This window comes from Amphimedon queenslandica, unplaced genomic scaffold (assembly GCF_000090795.2).
Source record: "Amphimedon queenslandica unplaced genomic scaffold, v1.1 AMPQUscaffold_13509, whole genome shotgun sequence".
NCBI classification, from domain to species: Eukaryota; Metazoa; Porifera; class Demospongiae; order Haplosclerida; family Niphatidae; genus Amphimedon; species Amphimedon queenslandica.
The window spans coordinates 478,860-497,982 of record NW_003546255.1 but is presented as its reverse complement, the minus strand read 5'-3'; the positions used below and the strand labels follow the sequence as shown (position 1 = coordinate 497,982).

Sequence of the window (19,123 nt, the reverse complement as noted above, 5' to 3'; positions counted from 1 at the left end):
TTAGAATGACTCTATCATTACCATCTGGTCCATCAGGAAAACCTTTCTGATATCCAATGACTTTACCACAAACTTGAGAATATTCATAATTAACAGGAAAAATTATCCAAGAGCAACTACCTCTGTCACTGACTAGCCTACCACAAGCACGTTTACCATCTTGATGATACAATCTTAATTCAGCAGGACAATTCTCATTACTGTTCTTCATGTCAAGTTTGGCCACTCTTTTCCAACCTCCTCCTGCATTGCAGAAATTATCCATATAACAATAGACACTATAAGGATAACCATTTGGATCAGCTAAAGTATAATAACCTGAAGGACTGCCTGATGAAATTTCAAGCACTTCAACACATGATCGTGGTAACGATGATGGATTAAGCTTTTTATACAATTCATTAAGAGTGGTCTTCTGTGTTTCTGATAAAAGATCTATACGGGTTTCCATAGATTGCATATTCTGAGATGTAGTATTAAGTCTTCCATTGATACTAGTGATAGAGGCATTAAGCATTAGTTCCATACGTTGAAGTATTGTTAAACTTTCAGTAGTGACTACATTTCCATCATATGTAGCAGTATAAAGCACTGCAAATACAATGCACATAGACTGAAACATAGCAGCAAAAGGCAATCCATTCATCAGTGCCATCATAAGACCACCCTAGGCGAGAATTGAATGCGTAGGAAGAAATAAATTCCTAGGGACTAGTAATGCAATCAGTAGAGTAAGCCACTGATTATCGCGCACCATCTATACTCGAACATCATTTCTCACGGTTGGCTGAGCAGAAGGCATTGATAACATATCTGGTGTGTAGACCTGGTGCTCCTTTATTGCTGCAGCAAGTTTCTTCCTGATACTGTCTTTCGCTATAATAATAATATTATTTTTAACGACCTGGGGGCGAAGCCCCCAGGTCGTTCCTATAATTGAATTCACCGTCGCGCTATCTATATAATCTCATAATTATGACATCATCCTTTGATGTGGTTGGGTTTATATTTTTGTATATATACCTGCCATTCAGAAATGCTGTCATCATTATGAAATATATCTTATATAACATACTAGAACTGGTCAATATACAAAAGATATAGACCTTTGGTGGGTGTCCTCGGATGTGATATAGCCCTCGGGCTATATCACATCCTTGGACACCCACCTCAGGTCTATATTTTTGTATATAGACCTGTTTAGTATGATATATAATACACATATATTAGGGTGTCAGCGGGGCTTGCTGGCAACCCTTCAATAATGTTGCACTCTCATCGCATTTTCCTACTTTCATTTGTACTATTATTCTTTGTTTCATTATTGTAAAATCTTTATTAAATTAAATTAAATTAAATATAATTTGTATGTCCACACTTACATTTCTTCTATACATGCTGTATTGGAGAAATAACAAGCCTTAGCAACCATCCGCCCACGCTCCTTTACGTGAGTGGGTGTGGTCACGGTAAACAAAATGGCGGCTTACACATGGGACAAAGTTAAGAGCTTTCTAACAGCAAGAGAGCATAGAGATACTGTCTAAAGACTTCTTTAGAAGCATTATAAGGTAGAGAGAACCTCTATAAGTCTTAATAATGACCAAGTTGTACTTGAAAGGTAGTGAAATCAATTATAGGAATACTTTTTACCCTGTTATGCTTGTTTAAAAATATTTCGGTGACACCTATATTCGCGGGACTGGCCCATTTTTCCGTTTTCACATTATATCTCTGCAGAAGCACAAGATTTAAATGAACTCTATACACTCCAAATATGATACATCTTTGAGCTTTTTTAATGACTGGAGAAAAGGTCCTGTAACTAGTCGCTGTAGTGGTAATAATAAATATAATAACAAGGACAATTAGAATACCCTTCACTTGCAGAAGCTAAAAATAACCAAATGTGAGATTGAGAGGTACCATGAGTTAGAATGACACTATCATTACTGTATGGTCCATCAGGAAAACCTTTCTGATACCCAATGACTTTACCACAAACTTGAGAATATTCATAATTAACAGGAAAAATTGTCCCAGAGCAACTACCACTGTCACTGACTAGCCTACCACAAGCACGCCCACCATCTTGATGATACAATCTTAATCCAGTAGGACAATTCTCATTACTATTAGTCATGTCAAGTTTGGCCACTCTTTTCCAACCTCCTCCTGCATTACAGAGATTATCCATATAACAATAGACACTTTGAGAGTGACCACTAGGATCAGCTAAATTATAATAACCAGAAGGACTGTTTGATGAGTTCTTAAGTACTTCAGCACATGATTGTGGTAAGGATGATTTAACAAGATCTTCTGGATTAAGTTTTTCATCCAACTCATCAAGAATGGTCAGTGTCATGTTATTATGAGACAGAAGAAGTTGACTGTTCATTTGTACTGCTGACAGTACACGGGTTTCCATAGATTGCATATTCTGAGACATTGCGAATTCTGCAGAACGAATGCTTGATTTCATTTCAGACTCGATTGAATCAAGTCTCTCATTGATACTGAAGAGAGAGGCATTGAGCAATAGCTCCATACGTTGGAGTATTGCCAGTCCTTCTTCATTATCATTTCCAGTAGACTCCTTCTTGTACTCAGCCAACAGTTCCTTCAATAGAGATAGCTGGAGGAGACTAGTAATACCAGTGAGAGATGATTCGGTAGAAGAGACAGAGCAGGAACTAAACTGAGAGGTCAGATTATTGAGACCAGACTCAATACGATTAAGAAATGATTGAGAGGGACATTCAGTCTTCTCTAAAGTGTTACCAGATGCAGCAACAGTGGTAACAACCACTGCAATGATAAGAAACACAAGCTGAGACATAATGCAATCACAATGAGGTGAGAATGATCCTGCTTTTGAACAACGTATATCCTTATATTACATGAGAACTGACTGATAAGGTGCAGTTCTGTAATAACTATATTACTATCGTCAGGGTTGTCACTGCCTCTTAAAAGAGATCTAATCTAGTGTAATCCTCGTAGTACTCTTGATTGGGTAGACAGATAAGTACTGAAGTGTCAATGATGATTACACATATCTGTGATTGACGGTCAATTTGAATTATAGTTCTTAAAAAATGAGCATAGTTCACTTTCCAGCATGCTGGTACATTGATTGAAAAGAAACATCTTTCTCTTTATTTTTGAATTAATAATTAATAATAATAATAACAACATGGACATAATAAAATGACACTGTGTGTGTGTGTGAGATATAAAACAGATGGAGGTTCATCATTACTGATTGCTAGTTCTGTTTATAAACTTCTCTCTGCTCATATCCTCTTCCCTCATTTCCTCTTCACTTGAAGACTCTTCCTCCTCTCTCTCCTCAGTCTCATTCCTATTCCTCCAAACCTGAGTCTGAGATACCCTATCCTCCAGTATTATAGTAACGTCACCTCGAGGAGAATCGACCCTGCCCTCTTGACTAAGCTGACTCCGCCCACTCGTCAACGAAATGAGATCGTTAAGAGTGACATTGATATCCTTGAACGCATGCAAGAGAAACACGCCACAGACTATAGTAGCAAACCCACACAACGACCCAACGATATTCTTCGTCGTAAGCTGCTCCCATTCCTTAAATAAAATGGCCGATGATATAATCGTTAAAGTCGTAAACATCACATAGTATATCGGAGTTACCAAGGACGTGTTAAAAATATCCAAGCTCTTATTCAAGTAGTTCATCTGTACTGTTATACAGACAACGACAGCAATTAAAAAGAACCAAGCTAGTGGACTGTAGAGCTGAGAATGGCCCGTCAGTGTTAACTTGATGGCAATACTAAGACCTTTACAGCCCACTACTGTCAGGGAGCCAATGACTGAGCATATCCCAAGATATACTAGAATGTTTGATTGCCCGTGAACAGGTGCGACCCAGTATATGAGGTACACTGATAGGGACACTGCAAGGATTGAGTATGTAGCAAAACCTATAAATATTATTATTATTATCATTAATATTAATGTTATTATTATTATTATTGTTATTGTTGTTATTATTAATGTTATTATTATTGTTGTTGTTTTTGTTTTTGTTGTTATCATTATTATTATTTAGTACACAAGCTCCCTTACCAATGCTAGTCATGTTACGTCCAATAGCCAGGAGGTCATCAAGAATATTCTCCTCTGGTGCGTGGATGATGATGATAGTTGATCCTAATATCGAGAGGACACAACCAATCTTACCATGAATATTAAGATGCTCATTAAGTAGCTGAGACGAGAGAACAGCACTATAAAATATACAGTAAATATACTATAAATATACTGAAAATATACTAATAGTATACTGGAGTATACAAAAGTCTATACTATAAATATACTGTAAATATACTAATAATATACTGGAGTATACAAGGTTAATGTATTACCTTACTAATACGCTGAGTGCCCCTAGAGGTGTGACTAGTATTGCAGGAGCAAAGCCGTAGGCTGTAAAATTGGCAGCTTCTCCAACAGCCACTACAAAAATAAAAGTAACAATGAAAAGAAAGTTATTATTTAGATTTAATTTTACAAGCAATATCTTACTTAAAATAAGACCAGCCCACCACATCCATTCTTTAAGATATGCATACCCACCTTCGCCTACACAAAAGACGAATGAAGTAATATCTAATGTATTAGATTTTTAAAAGTTGCTCAAAAATTGGGCCAAAGTCCCTGTACTACAGTACATGGTCTTGTGCCAAATTTCGGCAAAATTGAAAAGTAGAGAATTCTCCATTTTTAAAATTTTATCTGATGCATATACATGTTCTTATGTTGTGTAGAAAGTTTCAACTAATTCTGATCAAGTTTAGATTTTTTATGAATTTTTAAAGTTGCTCCAAAATCGGGCCAAAGTCCCTGTACTATAGTACATGGTCTCAGGCCAAATTTCGCCGAAATTGGAAAGTAGAGAATTCTTCATTTTGATAATTTTTTCTGATGCATATACATGTTCTTATGTTGCGTAGAAAGTTTGAACTGATTCCAATCAAGTTTGGATTTTTTACGAATTTTAAAAAAATCAAAAACCATATGTATACCACACTATAGAGCTTTCATCCATTACCTGCTCTATTTCGGGAATTTCGAGATATTCTTAGCAATCCTTTCTTCTTTAAAATGAAACTGGAGCCGATGAAGATAGAGGAACTCATCGCCAGAATCAAACCGACAATGAAGTCATGACTGATCTCAACTGGTGCTGGCGTACATGGCAGCAGACTACCTTATAAGGAAAAGAGAGGGTGGGAGAACAAAAATTTATTCATTTTAAAATAACGTCATGTCACGTGTACATATACATGTTACTAAGCAAATAATAAAACTAATAATTGGCTGATTTAATCATTTATTTAATGTTGTTACTGTGTAAGCGATTCCCATCCTTACTGATATTATGAGTGGTGATGGAGTCAGTACCAATTGTAGTTTCTGTGGTTTTGAGAGAGTCTGAGAGCGAGGGAGAGTCACCAATAGGTAGAGGCATTGTTCTGAGGAGCGAGTGATTGTGATAAAAACGAATAAAAGGAGAATTTACCAGGAAACCGAAACTACCTAAAAACTATGAGCCATATTTGTATGACGTTATTTTATGGGCGTGGTCAAAACATTTTTTTGTACGGATAATTAGAGACATGTAAAATTCAAAATGGCCGTGTAAACAGTTTTCAAAGAGCCAACTAAAATGAGTTACCTGAGCGATAAAGAGCTGTACGAGCTGCTTCGATCTCATGGAGAATCAGTAGGACCTATAACCGAAACAACTAGACCTTTATATGAGAGGAAAGCTTTGAAACTGACCGAGAAAACTAAAGCTGGGAAGAGCACACAGGCCAGGAGTAACAGCAGAGCCAAAGATAGATATACTGGCACTGGTGCTGTTATTATCCCTGGGGTTGCTAATATGAGCCCCAGTGTTAGTGGAAATAGAATACGGGATAAAGACCATGAATTTTTAGATGAAATCCCAGATAATGACCACACCCCACCTCGTATCCGTCTCACCGCTCACTCCGGTTGTCATGGTAATAGCGATTTGGATTCAAACTGGGATCATCCTGATAGAAGATTTTCGGGTCGTAGTGAGAGAGACACGGAGGAGAGTAGTATCTCTAACGTTTTTAAGATAATAGGAGAGAATGTCTGGAAAGGTGGAGAGAATGTTTGGCGAGGAGTGGAGAAAATTGTCAATCAAGTGACGGATGTCATTTCGCCCACAGATTCTCAGAGAAAGAGAAGGAAAAATGATCATGATAGTCCCGGGATTTCCGGCATAAAAAGACTAAAATTATTTAATTCAGAAGAGGATGATTATGACTTTGTGTTGCCTTCAGCCCCGCCCATGCCTGTACCTTCTGCTCCACCCATGCCAGAACCTATTCCATCAGCTCCGCCCATGCCGCCAAAGATAATTCCTTCAGCCCCGCCCATCGAACCCTCTCCATTTATCCCGTCTTCTTTCCCTGTACACAATCAGTCATCATCAAAGAAAAAACTAGCTCCTCCTATCATTCACCCTCCTGTTCGTAAACCATCTCCTTCCCCACTCTATCCTAGGCTACCTTCAAAATCCTCTTCTCACAATCCGTCCAGTACACATTACGACTGGGAGCTCTTACCTACTGATGTCCGTATATGCCAACGCCCCGATGGCTCCCAGTGGAAACTCGGCAAAGGAGGTTTTGGCGAGGTCTTTAAAGGTCTAAAGGACGGGATTGATGAGGTGGCTGTCAAAGTCATCCATTTGGTGAACCCTTCGTCCATCGATCAATTCAAATCAGAAATTGATTTAATCAGTAAACTACGCCATAAGCACATCCTCCAGTTTTATGGCGCTTGCATGAAACCCTCGTTCTTCTACATGGTAACGGAATTAATGGAGACTGACCTCTTCTCCGCTCTACGAGATCGCGATAAACGTCTTGTGTACATGTGGTCAGGAAGATACGGCAAAGACGTCCTAATGGGCATAGCCTCGGGTCTCAATTACTTGCACTCTCGCCGCCCACCGGTCGTCCATCGTGACATCAAGAGTCCAAATATCCTCCTTGCGGATAACGTAGCAAAGATTGCAGACGTCGGGATTGCAAGGACAAAAATGGAGTCAGACATGACAGCTCAGAGAGGATTCACGATTGCGTGGGCGGCACCTGAAGTCGTGTATCGGAGACGTGCAACGGAGAAGATTGACATTTGGAGCCTTGGTATAGTACTGTGGGAGGTGGTGACTGGTAAACCGCCAGGACCAGGGCAACTGGTGATGCCTGCTACTTTGAGGAGTGAAGTCAAAAAACTTTACACAGAGTGTACCAGAGAAGACTATAATCAGAGACCTTCTGCAGCTGAAATCCTCATTAGTTTGAAAAAGATTACATAGTTCCTACAGTCCAGTCATTGCGTGCATGCATGATTAGGTTACATGTACTGTGTATATCTGTTGTTGTGTTGTGACTGATTTCCAAACTTTATATCATACATGATACTTGCACCTTTGTATATGCATTAAGAGATCATTCTTTATGACACAAATGAGAGATAGACTATTATAATTGCAAATAAGTGTTTTTGCATTAATTATTTAGACTACACACCCACACACTGAGAGCTAATTCTATTAAAACTATTACAAAGCCTAGCTCCTTTCAGTTTTGCAATCACCCATCTCCTTTGCTTTGAAGCATCTCTTTTCTAAAAATGGATCCTCTTCTGTATGAAAGGGTTCTCTCAACAGGCTCCCCTGCAGTTTACAAGGAATGGTGCAACAAGTATGAAGAAGACTCTGAGCAGCTTGGTTACTCTGGACACAAGAGTGTGGTGTCAAAATGGCAGGACCTTTGCCAATCCTGTCCACCTTCTTCTCCACTGAAATACAAAATATTCGATGCTGGTTGTGGTACAGGATTAGTAGGAGAGGAGATTGCAAGTGTACTGGCTTCATTCCGGGCCAACATAGCACTCTATGGAGGGGATCTTAGCCCTGACATGCTAGAAATAGCAAAAGCAAAGGGCATTTATGAAGAATTGAAGATACTGAATCTCAAAGAGAAGTTGCCATATCCTGCAGAGAGTTTTGACTGCATCCTATGTGCTGGGGTTTTCGTGCAAGGCCACTGTGGGCCAGACACTCTAAATCATATCACAAGAATCCTCAAAAAGAATTGTTTCCTCATTGCAACAATTCGAGTTGCATTTTATGAAGAGAACAAAGAAGCCTGGATGGAAGCAGTTACTACCTGTAACTGTCAGTTAGTGGAGGAGGTACTGATGCCATACCGTTATGATGTGCAAGGCATCACACTAGTAATAAAGAAATGTTAAAAACTCAAGTATAGATTTTATAATATTGTCAATCTAGTTTCTTTTATGTCACAATCTGTTATAAATGCAAGCAATGAGCTGCATAAAGCACAACATACATGCATAATACAATTATTTGCCAAACATGCAAGCTTCTTTGACAGCATAATTACTAAACAGTTCTGTGACTGCCAAATCATTGTATTCGTGGAGCTAAGAGGCAGTAAGTGATGATGTGTAGGCAAGGAGAGATGAATGGGACGAGAAGAATTTATTGTAATCGATTCTTAGCAGGAGTTGAGCTAAATGGGGAGATGAGAGAGAAGTCTTGACATTTGAGAGGATCCGAAACAACAGTGAGGATTGACGACTGAAAGTCTAAAGACACAAAAAATGAGAGGGTAATTATTAGACAAAAGTATATCGTGCTATATAGTATCCACCAGTACATGAAAACAAAGTGCATTTTTGATTGTTTAAATTATATGAAGTACCAGGTAGGGAAATTTAGGACTAGTATACTTTTACTACAATATAAATTACATATGGGCTTCAATTCAAATATGAGCTAGCATACACCTGGCAAGTTTTGTTCCATTTGTCTCCAATAGAAAGACTCACACTTGTATTGGCCCAGGCCCACACTACCTATATTATGTAGTGCTGCATTCTAGACCTAAAGCCAAATAAATTGCAGAAAACTTGTGCTGGTTTTTAGAATAAGAACGGGAGACCTCCTTGATCATACATGTATGGTATATACCTTTGCCATCCTGTCTATATGGGACTTCTCCTTAGAAGTCAATGGATCAGGCATTGTCTGTACAAGAGTATGGAGCTGGTGACACAGATCAATAATCTCATTGAGACCTTGAGATACCTATCATATCAATGATAATAATTAAATAGTAATGCACATGATTTTATACTGGAGGCAATCTAGTGAACAGTTGGGTTAGGAGAGTGCTAAGGTAAACATCGTGGGCGTGTTTGATTGATTCGAAATCATGAGTTGAGTTGATTTTGTTGATCAGTTGAGAGAACTGAACATCAAGCACATCAACCTAAAGAAAGGAGAGGGAGAGAGAGGAAAAGAGAAGAGATATTAAGACAATACCTGTACATAATACTGGAGGTTATCAATCAAGAAAGACATGTGGACCCTCAGTTGCCAGAGTAGCCCTGATCCACGCTGTCTCTTGCTCATCTGAAGGTACCAAGTGTGCTGCAGGGCCATCTGGGCCCGTCTAATACTCAACAAAACCTTGAACAAAGTATTGTACCTGTGGAAAGAGCAGATTAAAATAGCAAATGAAATATTAGATCTTATATTAGATTGTTATTATTCAAACTTGAAGGATATAACTACACATTCTCACAAAGTACATATAGTGAAACATACATGTACATGTACATTTACATGTAGCTCACTTTTCCAGTACAGTTGGAGTAAAGAGTATATGAAGCGGCCATTTTGGTTTATACTCCAGCCCCAAAGCATCCCAACTGTTAGTAACTGGGGCTGGTCTCTTATCACTGGTGGGCGGGGCAGTGGGAGGGGTTTGGACTGTCAATCGGAATTGCTGCAACGAGGAGTCATTATCAATCCCAAGCTTTGTCATTGCTTGTCTGAAGGCACCATTGGCATCTAACAAGAAGATGGAGATAAAAGTCAAAATAAAAATAAAATAAAAAATAATAATAATTCTTAGAGAATCATTGTATAGCATTTATTAGCTCACCGTGCTGTGTTGCATTTGAAGGAGGGAGGCTCATGAAGGAACTTGAAATGTCAAGAAAAGTTAGAAACAGTTCGCCTCTACCAAGCAAATAATGATCCTTCATAACCTGAAGACTACCTAAGAGAAATGTATTATTAGTATTATCATCAAATATATTTATCAGCAACAAAATCAATAAAGCATGTGTATTATAATCATTATTGTTGTTGTTGTTGAATTACTTATTAGATCTGCTTCTTCCACCAACAATAGCCACAGATGCTACAGAAAGGCACACACCCACTCATTCATAAGTTACAGACCCAACACCACAAACTGACCTCAGCAACGATGTCTCTTATCTGACTGGCACAACTCTCAAATCCTCTCAAACTAAACCCGGTCTCCTCCTCCTCTTCTTTCTGCTGTAACTCACTCAACAGCTTCACAAACTTCAACTGGTGAGAGCTGAGCTGCCTCGCTATGAGAAGGAGACACAGCTGATCAAACACAACATGATATAACTCACCGGAGTGGCTGGAGAATCGTTCTTGAGTGTTTAGAGCCGAGAGAGGAGAAGGGTCCTTACTTAAAAAGACTTGAAGAGCTTCGCCAATAAATAATATCTAGAAAAATAAATAATTATTATTATTAATCAAATCAACAAACTTTTTCAGCAACTCTAGGCGGTATGTAAGTTGGTAGGAACTCGTGTTGGATCTGATACCTGCGTAAAGTAGGAGAGACCTGAAGTAGGATAGAAAGTAAGATCGAGGCCAGTCAGTGTTATACTTGTTTCTCTTCTTCCTCTTCCTCTCTCTGAGCAGGAACTGCAGCTGCTGCTGGCGTAACGGATACTGCAATAAAGAATTCATTGTAGTCATCTTTTAAGGAGCCGTGGACCATCCAGGAGGAGAGCTGTTTGTACAGTACACCATGACAGGCTCTGAGGAGACTAGAGAAAGAGAGAGAGAGAGAGAGAGAGAGAGGAGGCATAATAGTAGAAGACAATACAGGCAATATGTGTATGTACATATACAATGAATATTAAATGTTAAGTGCCTCTATATAATGGACACTTTAGAATAGGAAAGTGTCTCTGTTATACAGAGGTCAGAGGTGTCCTTTATGTGGAGGCTATTCTATACAGTAAGGAATGTAATTGGTACACTAGGTGCTGTCCATTAAATGGAGGCGTACGCTATAGAGAGTGTCCATTAAGAGAGACTATAGTAATGTACATGTATGTGTGAGTTGGTATTATTGGCCTCGCCTACGCGAGGTATAGGTAGTTGTTGTGTCTGTCTGTCTGTCATTCATTCTGTACAACTGAAATTTGTTTTTAATAAACAATAACTTTAGCACAGCATGTTTCAAGCTCCTAGATCTTTCTTTTTGGCGTGGAAAAGTCTTTCTTAACTGTTTTGTGTTGCTCAAATACAAGTGCTAGGTATAGAAGCTTCAAAGTAAGAAAATCGAGCAGTTGGGCCAAGTTCCGTTGTGTTGGCACTTTAGAGATAGATGGTAGCATTTTTCAGTAGATTAGAACATGGCCTTCAAATAATATGAACAGATTTCTCTAAATCTTACTTGATGAAGAGTTATACTTACTTGAATTTGTTGAGGTCACTCGTTTGTGCAGCGCTAGAGCAACAACTAGCTGGGTTATAGGTACTAAAGTACCTATACTATCTCAAATATACAAAGGCAGCAACTTTTTTTGTCAGCAAGTTTATCATATATTGCTGATTAGTAAAGAAAAAGTGAAGCTTCTTTCTCACATGGTCTTCTTGCTGCCAATCATGCCAGTATGATGGAATGCCACACCTTTCAATCTACATGCATGGGAGGGGCTGGAGCTGCTTGCATGTATGTGCTGCAGTGCTGCTACTTCTGCAGGTATTCAAGAGCAAGTGCAACTGTAGGAAGCTAGTGTTGAGCAGACTCTCTTCATGCTGATAATCAAACAGCTATTGCAGTGCAGGCATGCACCATAGCAGCTATAGGGGCGAGGCCATGCACCGTAGGTGTCTCGTGTTGTTAGTTTTTACTTTTCATAGCATTTCTTGAGTGAAGGGACACCACAAGCAGTTCTTTCATAAAGGCAGCTGAGAATTTGGCAGCCATGAAGCTAAAAAGGAGAAGAGGATTTGAAAAAGAGGAAGAAAAAAGAATAAGATTTTATGATACCTTGCAGCGAATTATGTGTCTCACAGTAGTATCAAGTGATGGCAGAATAAACTGGAACTAAAAGAAAAAGAATGAGATATACTAAGCTATACATGGTCAATGTACATGCAACTATATGTAATGGCCGTAACTTGAAAAATAGATGCCAGAATCAGCTCAAGCTTGCTACACAGCATAAAGACATCAACATGTATCAAAAAATGTAATAAAAATTGGGGGTAATTTCGGAGCCATTTTTTGGAAAAAACCATGGGCTATAGCCTTGGGTATTTTTCAGATTTTTGGCATTTTCTTAAAATGGCCATAACTTTAAAAATTGAAGTCGGAATCAGCTCAAACTTGCTATACAGTATAAGTACATCAATATGTATCAGAAAATGTAATAAAAATTGGGGGTGATTTCAGAGCCATTTTTTGGAAAAAACCATGGGCTATAATAGCCTTGGGTATTTTTCAGATTTTTGACGCTTTCTTAAAATGGCCATAACTTGAAAAATTGAAGTCGGAATCAGCTCAAACTTTCTACACAGCATAAGTACATCAATATGTATCAGAAAATGTAATAAAAATTGGGGGTGATTTCGGAGCCATTTTTTGGAAAAAACCATGGGTTATAGCCTTGGGTATTTTTCAAAAATTGGCCTATTTCTAAAAATGGCCATAGCTTTAAAAATTGAAGTCAGATTCAGTTCAAACTTGCTGCACAGCATAAGTACATCAATATAAATCAGAAAATGTAATAAAAATTGCGGGTGATTTCAGAGCCATTTTTTGGAAAAACCATGGGCTATAGCCTTGGGTATTTTTCAGATTTTTGACGTTTTCTTAAAATGGCCGTAACTTGAAAAATTGAAGTCGGAATCAGTTCAAACTTGCTACACAGCATAAGTACATCAATATAAATCAGAAAATGTAATAAAAATTGTGGGTGATTTCGGAGCCATTTTTTGGAAAAACCATGGGCTATAGCCTTGGGTATTTTTCAGAAAATGGCCTATTTCTAAAAATGGCCATAGCTTTAAAAATTGAAGTCAGATTCAGCTCAAACTTTCTACTTAGCATAACGACATCAATAAGACGAAGTACATGTATTATGTACCTGCTCGAATCTGTGCTTTATGTGTGAGAGAGGCAAGTGAGGATCAGCAATGCACTAAAGAAGAAAAGGTAAAGATTAAAGAAAGAGACCACAAATTCACTACACCACCTCTTGTTCCACCTCCACCAATCTCATCCTGTAGGGTTCCAACACATTATTAATACCGAAACCTAATGCTCTTAAATATAAACCTATAAAAACAAACAAATTAAAAAAATAAATTACAATTATCTTTGTTTACCCGATTGGTTTTCTTCTGAATCAGGGGGTGTGGCCAAATTAACAATGGCTGACGTTTGCTTGCTGACGAAATCGATGAGGAACTTATAGTAAGAGCCCAAGGAGACAAGCCCGTTAATTAATGATACTTCGCTCGGATGTATATAAGGAATATCAGGAATAATCTAATAGGGGGAGGAGTCAAGTATAATTATAATTAATAATAATAATAATTATTATTATTATTAATTTTTTGCTGTTTTACTTCATAGTGTCCTGTTTCTCTTGAGGTCATAAACACGTCCCCAGGACATCCTGACAGCGTCAAGAGTATCTCGTGGTGCATGGTCTAATCTACAAAACAAATGAAAAAAAAACATCAAAAACTTACATGCTAATTATAGATGGGCGTGGTTAAGTGGGAGGGGTTAGGTGTGGCTAATTTTTAACCCTTTCAACTAAAAGTAAGAAAGCTTTTACATAATTTTTTATTTTTTGTAATTTTATAGCTGCTCAACCTGCTTCATGCCTAGCAATAGGACATTAAAGAATGCTGGCCTTGCTGCTGGCTTCCTAACTCTCCTTGGAGCGGCTCTTTACTCAGTCATCATTTATCCAAAGCTCCACCCTGAAATCTATAGTAAATTCAATGATAGAATGGATTAACAAAAAATCATTGTGATATTGTTCTTTTAATACTATGTATATACCGGACATTTTACAATTACAAATTTTATATAGTAGACTGTAGCTTCAATAATAATAACATTGTTTGTATTGTACTTGTAAACGAAAATAAACTCTTTTCCATTTATATAATAGGAGAAAAGCAAAAGTGGATACGTGATAAAGTTCCATTGGAGAAAACTCAACCAGGAGGTAGACGATTATTTATTGATTATTGATTATTTGTTTTTTTGATGTACAGGTATGAAGGTCTGGACTGATCCATTTGGAAGAAAGGACTCAAAAAAATAAAATCAAAAAAATCCTTTTAGAAGAAATGTATTATTATACTTAATCGTATCAATTGCATTAAAATTATTAGTGTACTTTTATGTGAAGTTGGAAACCTTAATGACAATAGACAATAGATTTACAAACGGGTCTAAATAATCTTGTCCATATGATAAAACACTGTAGTTTATGATGGAGGTTAGTGTTGCATTGGTTAAAATTCAGTTTTGTATGACCAGTGCGTGCTGTTTTCATTCTTTCTAATTTTACCTTCCAAGTGCTAATAGCCAACATTTCGTAAATGGATAAAATTGGTAACACCTGGTCAAACTTGTGCATTTGTTACACTACATCTCTTTCTCACTATAATAATACTGCTTCAAGTTAAATCAGTCATCTTCAAATTACTACTGTATTGCCTATACTATCAGCTCTCTCTTTGCTGGACTTGAAATCTCTCCTTGACTCTATCATCTTCATTTGTCATATACTTAAGAGTCCATGGCTACAGCAGCAGATACACTGTTGCTAGCTGAATCCAGTGACACCATTACTGGAGGTAGCAGTGATCATAGCATAAGGACACTGACACCACAGACTGCACAATTCACAGAGCCAGTTCTGAGTCTTCTACTTGATCCTATCGTCTCCTATGATGACTTGCTCAGAGATGCAAAGATGAAACTCAACAGGCAGAGAGCAGCAAGCAGTGATGATATATTGGGTCCAAAGCAAATAAGAAGACAGGGTTTGCGTCAATATTCATCTCTAGAAGCTCTTAATCTGGACATCATAGCAACCCCTTTAAGACAAAGCGTAACGCAGCAGGCATTGCAACTATGGAACTGTATCTTGGTCTACTTGAAGACTAATATCAACTGTAGCAGGAAACAGCACAAATTCAAATATTACAGCAATTGTTTCTTTGGATCTGAAGTCATTGCTTGCTTGAAGGCTTATCTGGGAAGGGATGTTGCAGAAAGCAGCTTGCATGTAGTGAGTGACAAGTTGCTTCATGCTGGTGTGATAGAGAGAGTAAATGAAGGAAGTGGAGAAAGAATACTCTCATTCAATCCAAGTGCACTATACCAGTTTAAAAGCACAGAGAAAAGTAATGATCAGAAGACAGCTACTGCACAAGTGAGTATTCATATAAAAACAAAATTAATAACAAGAACTGTACTTCTCTGTAGCCCAATTCTTCCACTAGACGGAAAAGATTCATTCCATTTGGATTGCAAGCCTCAACTTTGAAAGCTATGTTCAACATATGGCAGCTGTGGAAGAAGCACTTGTCTTCTTTAAGAGCTAACAGAAATAGACAAGAAGACCATCCAACTGGCACTGCTGCAGCAGAGGGTAAAGGAAGACAAGAAAAGAAAAGAATGTCAGAGCCTCATTGTAAGAGACATGTTTACACTGAAAACTACAGCAGGAAGAGGAAGCCCACACAATTAAATAGCTCATCTTCAATGACAGAATTTCTAGAATACAAATCAGGACAGCCTGATTGGGTTGTGTATGGGTTTCTTTGAAGTTAAAAGATTTCTATGATGAAATATGTTTGTTTTTACATCAATGAAATGCATGACAAGCTCTACTGACTAGCCTTAACATTTGATCATCTTGCAATGCATGCATAGTGACACCATAGGCACTTTATTACAAGTGTCTATGGTTACACCTCTTTCAATTATTATGTAATGTGGTCAAGTTGTTTGCAAACAGAAGCTTGTATCATAAGTCAGGCAAAAGCAACTCAGTTGACAGTTAATCTGACCCCTAGTACACTATACAGAATGGAAGAAGAATACATTGAGAACAACAACTTCACTCTAAGTGAGGACATCAATGGACCACTGTTAGCTGCTGTGATTGGAGTAGAGATGGTAGCCGGACTCATTGCTAACATTTTTGTACTTACCCTGAGCTGTTTTCATTGCGAAACTTACAAGAAGCCATCAACCATATTCCTCACCAACATGCTTGTTGCCAATCTCATCATTATTGTAGTGGTGATGCCATTCTCCATTGCAACTTGTGTGAGTGGTGAGTGGATATTTGGAAGCACAGTCTCATCAAAACTAGCTTCCTGTGAAGCTATGGGTACTCTATTTGGATGGAGTACTCTCATTGCAACAGAAAGCCTAGTCCTGCTTTCTTTTGATCGCTTCTTCTTCATTGTGAAAGCTGGGAAATATAATGAGCACATGACTGTCAAGAAAGCACTCATCATAGTTGCTGCATCCTGGATACTGGCTGCCATATTGGTCAGCCCACCTCAGTATGGATTTGGGGGTTTTGTTTTTGCCAACAGTTATGGTCTTTGTGGCCCTAACTTTAGGAGTGTTGGGTTTTCAGTCTATGGTTTTTTCATCATTGGAAGTCTCATCATCAGCATAGTCGTTACATCACTCTGGACTTATTGCTATACAAAAAAATTCATCAAAGAAATGAATTCAAGAATGTTAAGAGAGAGCGTATATTTTTCTCAGCATACAAAACTTGTCGGTATCTTTGGGACTCTCATCATCGTTCACATTTTTTGCTATTCTCTGTTTCTTTCTGTTAGTGTCGTTCGACCATTTGTGGCCATACCTCGTCAACTCTGGGCCACTACACTTGTCTTCCTACTATTAATAACTATTCTCAGCCCACTAGTTCAGTCCTACTTCAGAAGTGAAACGAGGAACTTCATACAAAATCTCCTTCTAAAGATCAGACTATCAAAATCACATCCCACACTTCCAACTAGAATGACAGTTACTTCTCTAATCAAATTAAAAGCTCCTTCCCAAACACTAAGCGAATAAACATTGCATGATTTTTGTTACTGATTCCTAGTTAGTTCTATTATACCGTGTAGTCTGCATAACTTACCATAATTTGTGTGTTAGTTTTTAAATCACAACAACATATGCCACTAAAATACCATTTAAGAGTATTGTAATGTAGTCACACTCATTGTGTGGTCATTTACTGGTATGCAGTGATAATTGATGCTACTATGATGTAGTACGGACCGTTATGATCCATACTATGGACCATGTATGGGTATGGGTCATAGTATAGACCGTTATGATCCATACTATGGATCGTGTATGGGTATGGGTCATAGTATGGACCCTTATGATCCATACTATGGATCATGTATGGGTATGGGTCATAGTATGGACCGTTATGGTCCATACTATGGATCATGTATGGGTATGGGTCATTAGTTAGGACTTTTTATTAGTTACACTGCTTGGACTAGATTGTGGTTAGTAAGCAATGTAGTTTAATCTATATTTCATCTATATAAGACGATTGATATAATTAAGTTAAAAGGATCACAAAAGAACAAAGAGTAAACAGATGCAATTATGGTTAAAATGTGTACAGTTATGTGATGTTAAGTAACTTTAATGAATAATGCTATCACTTTGACAGCTGTACAACTGCAACCACTAATCATGTAATAGCGCCAAATTTAGTATGGTATAACATCCTATACTGAGTCATTGTTTACCTAATGGAAGTGTAATTGAATTATGTACGTCTGATGGCACTCTAATAAGTGAATGAGTGGGAATTCCTCTGGGCATCATGTTACTAGCAAACTGCATACACTTGCATATGTTGTGTGTAAATTCTTATTTGCGTTGTATGTACGTATGTATCAATTGTTTTGCTTTATTGAAGCTGTTTTGGAACTTATGTTGGTTGCATGATGTACTAGCAAGTACAATGTATATATCTAGCTTGTTATTATTCAGCCTCAGCTCATAGGCTTGACTTTAATTTCATTTATTGTGGTAATCAAAGTCCAAGTGACAACTCTTTCATGCTCACTCTTAATCAGCTCTTTTTATTTATTCCCAATGTATGGTTACACCTCTTCTAGATATTGTATTAAGCTTAATATGGTGCAAACAGAAACTTAATTGCACCAAGTCATTCAAAAGCAACTTGGTTTGACAGTTTGACCTCTATAATACACTGCAGAATGGAAGAAGAATACATTGAGAATGACAACTTCACTCTAAGTGAAGAAATCAATGGGCCACTGTTAGCTGCTGTGATTGCAGTAGAGATGGTAGCTGGACTCATTGCTAACATTTTTGTACTTGCTCTGAGCTGTTTTCATTGCGAAATTTACAAGAAGCCATCAACCGTATTCCTCACCAACATGCTTGTTGCCAATCTCATCATGATTGTAGTGGTGATGCCAGTCCCCATTGCAACTTGTGTGAGTGGTGAGTGGATATTTGGAAGCACAGTCTCATCAAAACTAGCTTCCTGTGAAGCTATGGGCACTTTGTTTGCATGGAGCACTCTCATTGCAACAGAAAGCCTAGTCCTGCTTTCTTTTGATCGCTTCTTCTTCATTGTAAAAGCTGGGAAATATAATGAACACATGACTGTCAAGAAAGCTCTCATCATAGTTGTTGCGTCCTGGATACTCGCTACCATATTGGTTAGTCCACCACAGTATGGATTTGGGGGTTTTAATTTCGCTGAAAGTTATGGCCTTTGTGGCCCTAGCTTTAGGAGTGTTGGCTTTTCAGTGTACGGTTCTGTCATCATTGGAAGTCTCATCATTAGTATAGTCGTCACGTCACTCTGGACT

General features: G+C 38.0%; 7 protein-coding genes and 1 long non-coding RNA gene across 8 annotated transcripts; 6 read left to right on the top strand and 2 right to left on the bottom strand.

Annotated features, from left to right (window-relative positions):
* Positions 1-3,131: 3,131 nt before the first annotated feature.
* Positions 3,132-5,642, bottom strand: LOC100641328 (magnesium transporter NIPA2-like). Its single transcript, XM_003383573.2, has 6 exons — positions 5,419-5,642; positions 5,096-5,254; positions 4,570-4,626; positions 4,410-4,500; positions 4,111-4,271; positions 3,132-3,965 (listed from the first exon to the last, which is right to left on the bottom strand). Exons 1-6 carry the CDS (start codon positions 5,513-5,515, stop codon positions 3,262-3,264), a joined length of 1,269 nt encoding a protein of 422 aa, XP_003383621.1. The 5' UTR covers positions 5,516-5,642; the 3' UTR covers positions 3,132-3,261.
* A 4-nt stretch (positions 5,643-5,646) lies between these two features.
* LOC105316514 (probable serine/threonine-protein kinase drkB) lies at positions 5,647-7,557 on the top strand. The gene has a single exon (XM_011411450.2). The coding sequence runs from the start codon at positions 5,714-5,716 to the stop codon at positions 7,403-7,405; it is 1,692 nt and encodes a 563-aa protein (XP_011409752.1). The 5' UTR covers positions 5,647-5,713; the 3' UTR covers positions 7,406-7,557.
* Positions 7,558-7,722: 165 nt separating this feature from the next.
* On the top strand, positions 7,723-8,346 carry LOC105316513 (Williams-Beuren syndrome chromosomal region 27 protein-like). The gene has a single exon (XM_011411449.1). The coding sequence runs from the start codon at positions 7,723-7,725 to the stop codon at positions 8,344-8,346; it is 624 nt and encodes a 207-aa protein (XP_011409751.1).
* Positions 8,347-8,357: 11 nt separating this feature from the next.
* Positions 8,358-13,986, bottom strand: LOC100641203 (gamma-tubulin complex component 4-like). The gene is made up of 18 exons (XM_003383572.3): positions 13,946-13,986; positions 13,820-13,908; positions 13,577-13,739; positions 13,444-13,526; positions 13,336-13,389; positions 12,237-12,293; positions 12,098-12,177; positions 10,839-11,001; positions 10,716-10,793; positions 10,576-10,672; positions 10,388-10,527; positions 10,289-10,328; positions 10,068-10,184; positions 9,757-9,973; positions 9,443-9,608; positions 9,255-9,389; positions 9,089-9,205; positions 8,358-8,703 (listed from the first exon to the last, which is right to left on the bottom strand). The coding sequence occupies exons 2-18, from the start codon at positions 13,898-13,900 to the stop codon at positions 8,539-8,541; spliced, it is 1,953 nt and encodes a 650-aa protein (XP_003383620.1). The 5' UTR covers positions 13,901-13,908; positions 13,946-13,986; the 3' UTR covers positions 8,358-8,538.
* LOC109592135 (uncharacterized) lies at positions 13,905-14,195 on the top strand. The gene is made up of 2 exons (XR_002190194.1): positions 13,905-14,018; positions 14,064-14,195. It is a non-coding gene; the product is annotated as an uncharacterized LOC109592135 (long non-coding RNA).
* A 611-nt stretch (positions 14,196-14,806) lies between these two features.
* LOC100634883 (uncharacterized) lies at positions 14,807-16,095 on the top strand. The gene is made up of 2 exons (XM_003383523.3): positions 14,807-15,651; positions 15,705-16,095. Exons 1-2 carry the CDS (start codon positions 15,013-15,015, stop codon positions 16,044-16,046), a joined length of 981 nt encoding a protein of 326 aa, XP_003383571.1. The 5' UTR covers positions 14,807-15,012; the 3' UTR covers positions 16,047-16,095.
* An 82-nt stretch (positions 16,096-16,177) lies between these two features.
* Positions 16,178-17,440, top strand: LOC105316512 (octopamine receptor-like). Its single transcript, XM_011411448.2, has one exon. It carries the CDS (start codon positions 16,215-16,217, stop codon positions 17,322-17,324), a length of 1,110 nt encoding a protein of 369 aa, XP_011409750.2. The 5' UTR covers positions 16,178-16,214; the 3' UTR covers positions 17,325-17,440.
* Positions 17,441-17,630: 190 nt separating this feature from the next.
* Positions 17,631-19,117, top strand: LOC109591195 (probable G-protein coupled receptor 101; the record flags this gene model as incomplete). The annotated part of the gene is made up of 1 exon (XM_020006977.1): positions 17,631-19,117. A coding segment is annotated over exon 1 (618 nt), but the record flags the coding sequence as incomplete, so codon positions are not given.
* Positions 19,118-19,123: the final 6 nt, after the last annotated feature.